The 12,079-nt window shown below is 42.2% G+C and overlaps 1 protein-coding gene across 9 annotated transcripts in view; it reads left to right on the top strand.

The window, feature by feature from the left end:
* Positions 1–3,843, top strand: part of LOC113580185 (copine-8) — a 78,423-nt gene extending 74,580 nt beyond the window's left edge. For 6 of the 9 annotated variants that reach the window (XM_081723928.1, XM_081723926.1, XM_081723927.1 and 3 more), the window contains one exon: positions 63–3,843. In XM_081723928.1, coding sequence (XP_081580054.1) covers positions 63–251 — 189 coding nt within the window. In that variant the 3' untranslated portion in view covers positions 252–3,843. The remainder of the gene's footprint in view (positions 1–62) is intronic. The other 3 variants (XR_014126201.1, XR_014126200.1, XR_014126202.1) reach the window with 3 other exon arrangements.
* The last annotated feature ends 8,236 nt before the right edge of the window (positions 3,844–12,079 follow it).

The raw sequence follows: 12,079 nt of genomic DNA, 5'->3' as shown, positions 1-12,079 counted from the left end.
CCGCCCTTCTGACCCAAGTATGTCTCTCTCTGCACCCCCTTCTCTCCCTCTCCTGACCCCAGTTCGTCCCGTTCCGCGATTACATCGACCGCACGGGGAACCACATCCTCAGCATGGCCCGGCTGGCGAAGGACGTATTGGCCGAGATTCCCGACCAGTTCCTGTCCTACATGAGGACCCGAGGCATCAAGCCCTCCCCCGCACCCCCTCCGTACACGCCCCCGGGACACCCACTGCAGACCCAGATCTGATCCGCCAGCGTCTCGCTCCCTCTCTCTCTCTCTATCCTCCTCGTGCCCTCTTTCTTTCTCTTTGAATCAGTCAGTGAAGCGGAGGGGCCTGCTCTCTGTCTGTCTCTCTCCCCCACTGCACCACGAGTGCTGGAATGGCGAAGACAGCATTGTCAGACAGGGCAGGTGAGGGCCTGTTCACTTCTGTTACAGGCATTCTTTTGTCAGGGTCTGTCTGTCTGTCTCTCGGCCTCCGAGGCTGGCTGGCTGGCTGATCTTCTGTGTGCTGACTGATGTGGACGAGGCCTTTCACTCTAGCTCACTCTTACACTGAAGGCGTAAAGGGGGGATCAGATGACCTGCTTGATCAGATGTTCACGTTTTTTGAGGAGGGGCCAGAGCTCATTCTGGGCACTAATTACTCTTGACTGTTGTAAATAACTCTGGAAATAGATATTTCCTCTTATTTATGTATATTCCTCTCTATCTGTCCCTTTCTCTCTCTCTCTCTCTCTCTCTCTCTCTCTCTCTCTCGCTTGTGCTCTCTCACTCCATCTCACTCTCTTCCTCTGCCTTTCTCTTTCTTTCTAAGCTCTTACTCAGTGTTTACATGTTGATGATTTTCTTACTGTTGGATATTTTTATAAGCGTAAACTTTCGATATGAACTTGGAATACAAATCCTCTTCACGTGTTGTCTTTTCCACGCGTCGGAGTAAGCGCGTCTTTTGCATGGCGTGGAGTAACGGTCAGCTCAGAGTCGTTCTGCATGATTGCCATGCTGTGAGGTCATGTCTTTCCCTCCTTTCTTTCTAGATTTTTGTCTTCTTTCTTTTTTTCTTTCTTTGTCACATCGCCCTGGTGCAAGCGGGGTGTGTGTGTGTGTGTGTGTGTGTGTGCGTGCGTGCACGTTCGGATTTGCATGCGTTCTTGTGTGGGTGTGGATGTGTGGGTGTGGGTGTATGTGTGTGCGTGTGTGCGTGCGTGCATGCCTGTGTGTGCACATTTGTATGTGCATGCGTTCTTGTGTGGGTGTGGATGTGTGTGTGTGTGGGTGTGGGTGGGTGTGTGTGTGTGTGTGTTTGTGTGTGCGTGCGTGTGTGCGCACATTCGTATGTGCATGCGTTCTTGTGTGGGTGTGGAGGTGTGGGTGTGTGTGTGTGTGTGCGTGCGTGTGCGCACGTTCGTATGTGCATGCGTTCTTGTGTGGGTGTGTGCGTGTATGTGTGTGTGTGTGCGTGCGTGTGTGCGCACGTTCGTATGTGCATGCGTTCTTGTGTGGGTGTGGATGTGTGGGTGTGGGTGTGTGTGTGTGTGTGTGTGTGTGTGTGCGTGCGTGTGCGCACGTTCGTATGTGCATGCGTTCTTGTGTGGGTGTGTGCGTGTATGTGTGTGTGCGTGCGTGCGTGTGTGCGCACGTTCGTATGTGCATGCGTTCTTGTGTGGGTGTGTGTGTGCGGGTGTGTGTGTATGCTTATGTATGCAAGTGTATTCCATTGCATTATAGCAGCTGCTCTCAAATGTTTGAGATTATGAGCCCAGTGGTCAAAAACAGATGCCATTGTTTTCTCCCACTTCTTTCCGATTGAATATTGAGTGTCGTAGTGTAGGTGTTTGTTCGTTTGTAAATGATCTCAAAGTTTGTACAACAGTCAGATGTTAACTAATTATATTTTATCTCAGAGTTGTCATTTGGCCAAAGATTTGGATAAAAGCACAGCTCAGAATTTACTTGGATATCATATTTCATCAGAGAATGAATATAATTTTTTTTTTAAGCCGCTGATATTTAAAATAACCGCTTTTTTGCCATTCAGGGGGTCTGTCCTTAAGGGTTAGCCAGTTGACTGACTTTCTGTACTGCACACGCCTCAAACCAGACCCGTTCTAAACAAGAAATCTGGATATAAAGAGATACCAAGTGCTTTAGTCACCAGTCACTCCTTATCATCCTAAAATTCAGTGATGTAGAACCGAAGACTTTGGTTTTGGAGTTATTGGACACCCTAAGAAGCTGGTTTTGTTTTTACAGTAGATTTTTAACAGTCGTTGATTCTCTGCCTTTAACCCTTATCCAGGCTTATCCTGCATTGCCCTGTGCTTTACTAAAAGACTAACATCCATTTGTAAACGCTTAGATGGTAGAAATTTGTTTATTCTTCATTATCATTAAGAGATTATAACCAAGGAAAGCCTTCACACACTGAAAGACTGAAGTGTTTGTCCCTGTAACCGCTTACTGATTTTAAACCTCGAAAAGCCACGATTTTTATAACATTAAAAAAAACTTTAAAAACTGGTAAAACATTTTTAAAGCTGATCCCAAGACAGTATCCCTTGTGATGCTAAACACTCCCCTCCTTTTACATCATGTAAACTGCACAGTATGTAGCAAACATAATTTTTAAAAACCTCACTTATTAACTGGATGTTCTTTTAGTTGTGAGTTTAAGTGTAGTAAAGTTTTTTGGGATAACAGATGTTTCTTTTGATTCCAGAATCTTCCATGTAGCTCTGCTGCTGTGAGTGTGTGTGCGATGCCACTTATTTTTCCCCACTTAAGGTTGTAAGGTAATAAGATGGATTTAATTGCTGATATACTTTCAACTGCAATCAGGAATTTATACAGTGAAAACTGACAGACTCACATTGCTGAGTCTGACTGACTGAGTCTTCTTTAAAAGGCTTGATAAACCTAATTTTTACTTAAAAATACAGTACATTTTATGGTAGCATTAGGCACTAGCTGTTCAGAAGAATGCTGCGCGCGTGTGTGTGTGTGTGTGTGTGTGTGTGTGTGTGTGTGTGTGTGTGTGTGTGTGTGTGTGTGTACATGTATAGTTTGCATTGCTGGTGCCACAGCATTTGGCAAGCTCTGCCACATAAAACCATGCATGCCTGTGTGTATGTGTGTATTTCTCTTTCTCTCTCTGTCTGTGTGTGTGTGTGTGTGTGTGTGTGTGTGTGTGTGTGTGTGTGTGTGTGTGTGTGTGTTTGTAAGAGCTGATGGGTGCCAATCTGGCAGGTTTCATTAGAAGGCCAGAGGGTTAAACATGTGATTCAGTTCACATGAACTCTGTTTACTGAAGATATCCAAATAATATATTGAATGCTTGTCATATCTTATTATGATGTGCACTATGTTGCATGTACAGTTTTACAGGAGATGCACCAGTTCCTTTGGTATTAATAGAGTGTTTTTTAAAAAATATATATATAAAAATGAAAATAACTGTACAAAATGGCCTTAATCTCTTACTGAATTCTCTGAATTGTGATGCCTTCAGATATAAATTGTTCTATATTTTGTGTTGGTGTATAATTGCTTTCTAGTGTATATTTACCTTGCACAACTTGATGTATGGATCATGTTGTACTTTTGGAAATCAGTAATTAATCAGAGAAAGCATGATTGCAGTATTGATTGTCTGGTAATTCCATATGATTAAATAACTATTTCTGTATTAAAGTATTGATTTTGGAATAAACATTCTTACTAAATACAATGCACTTAAAGGCTTCATCTGTTTATGAAAGCAAAACACACTGTTTTAAGAAATGTAAACACACTTGATTGTGCTTGATAGTTATATTAAAACCTAGTGCTTTTTTAATTAGTCTTTGCGGCCTGTTTTGATGCTGATGCTTCCAATGAAATAATAGTGATTTGTTCAATCTCTCTCTTTCTATCTCTTTCTCTCTATCTCTCTCACCCTCCCTCCCCACCCCTGGTTTGGAGGCCCATTAGGAGTAATGTCTGTTTTTCCGTGCTAGTGTGACACCCTAATTGCAGAAGGAGAACATCGACAAACTGCCTGGCTCCAATTAAAGCAGTGTAAAGTGTGACCTGTCCTGCAGTGGGGGGAAACAGGGTCACAAGGAGGTCTCCCTCTCTTCCCACTTTATTCATGTCCCTGCATGCACTTTTAAAGAAAGTTTCGATCGAACACACAGTTTCCATCGACTGGCCAAAGCACGCGTTCATTTTGTGGGTTCTTCTACACCCACATGCGGAGCTCTCTGTACGGTGTTGGCACTACGCAGCCGGCATGTGCACACGCCTTTCCCAAGCAAAGCTAAAATGATGCCGCTGTGATCTGGAAACATCGTGTTCCAGTTGTTCCACAGTTGGCTGCTTCCAGAGCTGAGCCAATTAGTTGGACTTGTAAGTGGCCTGTACGGTTGTATGGTCCATAAGTGCCCTGCACACATTCAGAGAGACAGACCTGTAGCACTTTGGTTATGATTAGAAGCTTCACAATAAACTTCCACTGACCACAAAGCACTGACGGTGCACACTGAGATACGTTCCTGGCAAAACTAGCATTTTCAGATATTTGTTTGGCTTCCCTAAACATTTTCAGAAGTTTTGAGATTAGCTCCAAATATAATTAGCAGCTCAAGCAGGAACTTAAGCTCCTTTGACTGCAGCCACGGAAAACAAACCGTGGGGGCTCCATTTATTTATTTACTTTCTCACTATTTTAGGTTCCTCAAAGAAAGGTAGTGATAATACACTTTGTTTAGTTAACTCACCAATTCACGGTCACCTCCTTGTGCTTCCCAAGTCAGTCTTAACAAGCAAAAAGATCTCGCTTGCAAGATCTGCCAGTAGATCTGCAGAGAGACAGATAATCAGGCCCACAATTCAGAAACATCTGCAGCGGAATAGCCAGGCAGCCTGGGGTCCAATATGTCCCGCAGGGCGGAAGATGAACAGAAGCGAGCCAGCGAAATACTAGATTGTCTCTTCGGATCCCTCAGAGGCAGCAGGACGAGCAGTCTTTGTTGCTGTGGGCCGCACGCATTCGCTTGGGAGGCAGTGCAGAACAAGCGGTGACATCATCTCACGTTTCGCTCCCAGATGTCACTTAAGATTACTACAGTCACCTGACAGCACATTTGTGGAAGGAGCCTTTCATGTTTCATTCATACAATAATGAGGAACTGAGCTTATATGTGTACAGTCCATACCATTGGATTAGTTTTATCCCAACAAGATTTGATCATAGCAAAGCCATGTCACAGATATTCAGGTGACCAGAAGCCTACATTCAGTGGTTTCATATATACATTAATACTCCTAAGTGTCAAGCACTGCTGAAAGGAGCTTGTTTGTCTAAAACCACACGAGGTTGCACAGGCCAGAGCCGTGCAGTGAAGGCAAATGTGTTTAAGGGCTTAGACTGGAAAAACGATACCTGTGCATGTACCCAGCAATCACCAGCCTCTTCCCACAACAAACAACTAAACACACACATGCATTACTATCTTTGTGGGGGCTTTTCCACAAACTAGTGTTACCATGATTAATAATTCTGCATCAATGGTCACCCTTTTCCCTCTCCATTTTCATTTTAATGTCTTGTAGTTCATAACATAAAGTAGTGAAGTCGATGTTTTGATTGCATCTGCAGTCTGAGTGTTTATTTCCCATTGATCTCTGTGGAGGAAGGTCTCTAGCTACTTGTCTTTCCTTTGGAGTGAAACACTAATTCTTCCTTCTTAGATTCCAGACTGGCAGTTTAAAGTTCATGCAAAACACTAACCAGGTTTACTTTCAAAACGCAATGTAACGAGTAAATGAATCATATTTTAAAACAAATAAGCAAAAAAAAAAAAAAAAACCTTACTACCAATTTGCTGCTATGAAAAACAATGTGTTCTCTGTTAACTTAGCTGATTACATTAAGGTAATGAATGAATGAAAAGTGCATGTTGGCTGTTGTGTTGTACTGTGTATATGTCTTATATAAAGTTTCATTTTGCATAAGTAAATAATAGCGATAGTGTCAAATGAAAGTTGATGCAATACTGAGCATATCAACCATGGACATAAACTGGTGAGTAGAAGGTAATATTCAGAGTTTTTGACATTTGATGGGCATCCAGATGTGCCCTCATGCCATTCTGCTTTTTCTGCATCTCTTATTCAGCCTCCCCTCAAAACAGCTAAATGTGAGTGAGAGCACTTGATGGCTGTGGAGCGCGCGGCGCCCAGACCCACACGTGTGCCTCTGTTATAGCGACGGGTAAATCACAGCCCACATCCGTCCATCACTCTGCCTTGTATCTGAATTTAAAGCAGGGCAAAAAAAGTGGAGTTATCAAGTGCTCAAAATTCACGCTGATAACCAGAAGCATCTCTAACAGCAGGTTTCTATTTATAGAGCCATTTTCTTGGCATTTTCTCATGTAGAGGTCTGTGCTATAACGATAAGTGAATCATTCATTCAGGCTACACAAATAGAATGCATTTTTTAAGAAGATCCCATTTTGCCACTTGGTGCTGTATAACGGGTGTTGAAAACACCAGGGGATTTTTCCTGAAACAACACTACATGGCTGCAACCACTGAAATGTAATATATAAATATACAAATTTTAGCATGCAGGGTTTATAGGCAACCTTTTGTGTGCATAATTATTAGGCAACTCAATTTAAAATCTTTTTTACTTGTTAATTCTTCAGTCTTCAAGTATACATAACATACATAACATAATATGACATAACACATAGCAAAATAATATGACAATTAAAAAAGAACAATTTAGCTCTTCAAAACTATTCAGTGATAAATATACCCTTCTTTTCTAGTAACTGCAAAGAACCTTCCATCCATTTAATCTGTCAGTTTCTTGATCTGTTCATGAGCAATATTGGCTGAGGCGACCACCAGAGCATCCGTAATGCTGTACAAAGAAGTAAATAGTCTTCCCTCACTGCAAATCTCACACTCGAGAAGGACCCAGAAATTCTCAATAATATTTAAGTCAGGTGAGGAAGAGGGCCACGTCATCATTCTGTCATCTTTGATGCCTTTGCCCACTAGCCAAGCAGTGGTGTACCTTGAGGTATGCACTGGAGTATTATCCTTCATAAAAACTAAGCTTTCTTGATTGTTGCTCACTTCTTTCTGTACCACTGCTTGAAGAAAGTGTCTTCTAAAAACTGGAAGTAGATCTGAGAGTTGATCTTTAACCCAAAACAGTACAGCGATGTTATCATTAATGATACCAGCTCAGACCATACCCCGCCTTCACCTTGCTGGTGCCTCGCTCAGACTGTGGTCCACCCACAGGCCTACCCATCAGGTCCATCTGGAGAATATTCTCATTTCATGTGTCCATGAATCCTTCGGGAAATCAGATATTTTTTTGGCCTGTAGAGCTTCACACTATGAGTCTTATTCAGTCTTATTCTTCAGTCTGTGAGTCTTATGTGAGTGGTGGTCATGTTTCAGCCTTTCTTATCTCAGCCACGTCTCTGAGCACTTGATACCTTGACACCTCGGCCATGTCTCTGAGAACTTTACATCAGTGTTTTAAACCAAACTAAATGCCAGATCAAATAATCAGGTTTTCGGTCTATAGTCTTAAGCTGAATTTTGGATCAAGTGAATTTGTTGGTTTTAGCAGGTCTGGTAAGGAGACCAATATAGAAATCCACACTACTAGAAATAAAGGCATGGATGAGCTTTGTAAAGTCCTGTTTTGACATAGAAATCTCATATTTTTTATATAATGTTTTTTTTTAATATTTATAATTATTTAATTTTTTTTAATCAAATGCTGATGTAGTACTTAGTGTTAATATTATGTGATTCCATTAACACCCAGGCTTCACATTAGATATTTTAATTTGTGTTATCTTTATTCAGCTGCAGGTAATTTTAGCACATCCAGATTGCAATATGTTCAGGGTATTGACATGTTGATCCAGTAGGGCCATAATCACTTGAAGAGGCAGGAAAATACATCTAGAGTTTCATCTACATAGCTGGGGGAAGATATTCCATAGCCTTGTAGGACGTGGCCATAGGGAAGCATACATAACTTGACTTAAAATGACCCAAAAGCAGGACACTGGGAGACACTGCAGACACATATCATTTAAGGACTGTTCCTGAGAGCCCAACCCAGTTCTCACATCTATCAAAGATCAAGCTGTATTAGAACAAATGTTCTTCCAGAAATCATATTTAACAGATGTCATTAAGAACATTAATAAATGTTGCCTTTGCTTACATTAAATAGTTTTGAACTGGACTGCATGGACACATTCAGATGGTTTGCAAGGTAAGGTAGACATGAACAGCTCATGTTTCTTCATGAAAATATGCCGGTTCTCTATTAACCTTTTCCTAAAGTAAACAGGTGTGGTCTTGATGTCTAGCTAAGCCTATCAAAATGTCATTAGGGGTCTGAAAAAGATGCTTAACATCTTTTTTTTAAAACATATGCTTAACAGTGATTAAAACGTTGAGACCCTTTGACATAATAAAGGTTAGAGTTTGACCATGAAAGTGAGTGGACTAAGTCACATGCTGTGAGACAGCAAAAAGTGAAATATGGTTCCTTGGAATTTCTGTCCTTAGGTCAGGCAATTAAATATTAAAATCACCATCAATACATTTTTGAGGGTACTTAGGAGGCCTGTACCACCTGCAATGAATATATGAATGGAGTGGGCAATGGTATTCAGTGGTTAAGGTACTTGACTAGGAATTGAAAGGTTGCCAGTTCAAGCCCCACCAATGCCAAGTTGCCACTTTTGGGCCCCTGAGGAAGGCAGATTGCTCAAGCTGTATTTAGTCATAGTTGTACGTTGCTAAAAGTGTCAGCCAAATGCCATCAGTGGATTGTGCTGAAGATGGAAGAGCTCTTTCTGGTGAGAAGCTTGTTGCATTCCATAAGATGTTGTTGGGTTCCTATGGAAAGGAATTAGAGAGTGCTGGTGGAGATAAGGAAGTAGAGGATGGTGAAAGGATTGGTAAAGAGGAACCAGGCTCATTTTCCACTTCATCTGGGTGCCAGCTGATATAGGTAGGGACAGGGGAGTTCGATGACAAAGGCATCGTGAGCTTTTTATGTCCGTGGCAGTTGACTGCTTTCATTCCAGTGACAGTTTCTCTGGCAGGGTGAATGTTGTGACTCTAGAGTGATGACAATTGCTGGATGATAACAAGTACTTTCCAAGTACTTGTTGTGTGGTTATGAAAGCAAAGGGAGCAAGAAAAGTTGATGTCAGGTTAGCATGCAGAGAATTCACTGTGCTTAAGTCACATTATCAATAGAAATGAATATGCTTAACAAGAACAGAACAATTACTACACATCTCCCCTTCTTTGAAGGCAAATGCATATGAACCTTCACATAATATCTATAGGCTGCACATTGCTAGAAAAGCCTCAATGCATATTGACTTATTATTTTACACATTTACTTGACTTCCTATAAGTCTGGTCACTTGGGATTAACTACTGCTCTTCCCAACTCAGTTCAAGGTGTGATGGGTGACTTCAAAGTTGAGTCTAACTGTGGGAGGGTCTCCTGAGGTCCTGGTGAAACTGTGACCTCCCTGTCAGGTTGATTCAGTGTCATGAGAATCTCTTTCCCCATCCAGGCCATGGGCGCAGGGACAAGTTGTCTCCTGCTCCTCCTGAAAACTCCCTGGAGGCCATCCACCAAGTAAGATCATGACATGCGATGGACTGACACCACAGTGACCTCCATCTTAGTGATACATACTCTCTGTCCAGGTGTAAGCTGGTGACGATTTCTCACCTGGTGTAATGTGTTATATACAATTGCTTCCTTCCGCAGGTACCCACGGGCACTGCAGCAGCTGGTTACCCTCTGCTCCAGGTATGTGTATGCGCACACCGGTGCTATGTGCTGTGAACTGGTGTGTGCATTCACTCTGGCTTAGTTAAAGGCAGAGAAAAAGGAAGAGAAAATGTTCTCTTCTATTTTCTTCAGTTCTCTTCTCCTTCCACCTCCTCTTGTTCACTGTCAGTTACTGTAGCATGGTCAGAAAGATCAACAGTGCATGTCTCTGACCCATCAGAATTTGGGATGGCTTGCACCCATTGGCCAAAGTTGTGGTCCTATATGCCAAAAGTGCCAGATAGGGATCTTATGCTTTGCTGAGAAGCTGTTTCACCCTCTGGACATGATATTCTGCCTGACCATTACTCTAAACAAATTTTGGGTTACTGGTGATATGCTGGAAGTCTTCTGCAAAGTTTGCAGACTGTTGACTAGAAAACCTGGGGGCATTATTAGATAGTAGAATCTCCAGAATGCCATGTCTAGAGAACAGGAACCTTAGATGTCAAGCAAACGTCATCCTCAGATCTGTTAGTTGCATGCTAGTTGAGAATAGTCTACAAGAAGATAGATATTCCTTTTCAAGGTGACCATGTCTACACCTAGTTTTTACTATGGTCTAGCAGGACATTCAGCGGGCATTAAAGGCTCAACAAAGGCTTACTGACTCCCAGGCTCACTGCCTGAAATGGCAATGCCATGATGCCCCGCATGCAATTTTTTTCAACACGCGTTTGCACATGGCTAAAGCAATAATTAACCTGGACCCTTTTAACAGGAGACCATAATCAAATGTGAAGGTGGCTGTCTCATGCCAGTATTTTCTTACTACTCCTGTCAAGTCTTTTTGGTCAAACCAGCCTTACTGACAAAGTGTCATCGCATGTGCTAACCTGTTCAAGCTGAGTTCAGACAGATAGGTAGCACTTGCAGTAAGGCTGTCCAAAACTGCATCCACATAAATGTCAATGTCCTTCATTACTTCTGTGACATGACTGAGCTCACCAATGCTTTGTGCAACCGGTAAGCTTGATATTGCTTCTGCTGATAGTAATGCTTTGCCAAGTACGTTTGTACTTGTGTAACAATACCTCATCATTCCCAAACCTAATTACCTTTGTATTCTAGGTGGAAGCTCTGATTGTGCCTGTGTTCTCAATAGGCTTACAGGTGGCTTCTGGTCAGTCTTTAAACTGAAGTGTTGCCGTATGAGGAAGTCTTTAAATTTTTCACACCCACACGTAAGGCCAACCTGAGCATATCGCTTCTCCATTGGAGTCAAGGAGCGAGACATACCACAGGTCTTCACTGCTTATCCACTTTCTGTAACAAAACTACCACAAGGACGTGAGAGGCCGCATCTCAGGGTAACTTTCGCTCTTTGTTAGGGTCATAGAGAGCCAGCACAGAAGGGGATGACAGCTCCTGCTGATGCTAACTGAAGGCTTCCTCCTGGGAATTGTCCCAGTACCAATAATTTATTGATTTATTTTATTTTTCTAAGTCTCTCAATGACTTGTCTTTTTCTACATAGAATGAATGTGCCTAGCTGGTTAACCATCTCCAAGAAACTCTGCATCTCACTGTTATTGGATGGCTTTCTCATGTCTTGGACAGCCTTTGCCTGGTCTAGATCAGGCCTTATCCATCTGGCCAAAATGATATGGCCTAAAGGCTTAACCTCATGTTTGGCAGATTCTTTCAATAGTGGTATCTGGCAACACCCTAAATTCACATACATTTTGCTGAACATGCAAGCACCAATGTGAGCACTCCTTGTCAATACAGACTATCCTAGATACTAGGCTGAGCTTTGAGAGGGCTGGTCACCGTAAAATTGCTGTATGCAGGACTGTTCCTGCATAGATTTTATCTTGGCCTGTAAGTGTTACCGAGGGAATCAACATACATTCCTGTGACCATAAGTGGAATTTCAGATGAGCCCAGTCAGGGTTTCTCTGGTGCTCACAGTGTTCACGCCTCTTTTGTTAACCTGTTGAATTCAAGCTTGGCAATAATGGAGACTATGGCATCATTTTTAAACCTGATTTCATGTTGCCTAATAACAGTTCAACTGTCCAGGGGTTGTTGCCTGTGTTCACTGTTCTACTCTATCACTATTGTTGTGAGTAATATCTCCATGGACTACCTTATTGGCTCTGCATGCCTTGCTATAATTCCCTTTTTTCCCCACAGATGTGGCATGTTACCCCTGTTGCTGGGCACAGCTGTTTCTCAT

This window comes from Electrophorus electricus, chromosome 11 (genome assembly GCF_041902795.1).
Source record: "Electrophorus electricus isolate QZ-2024a chromosome 11, ASM4190279v1, whole genome shotgun sequence".
Lineage (NCBI taxonomy): Eukaryota > Metazoa > Chordata > Actinopteri > Gymnotiformes > Gymnotidae > Electrophorus > Electrophorus electricus.
The sequence above is the reverse complement of the archived record's forward strand: the minus strand, read 5'-3'. Positions and strand labels throughout refer to the sequence as shown.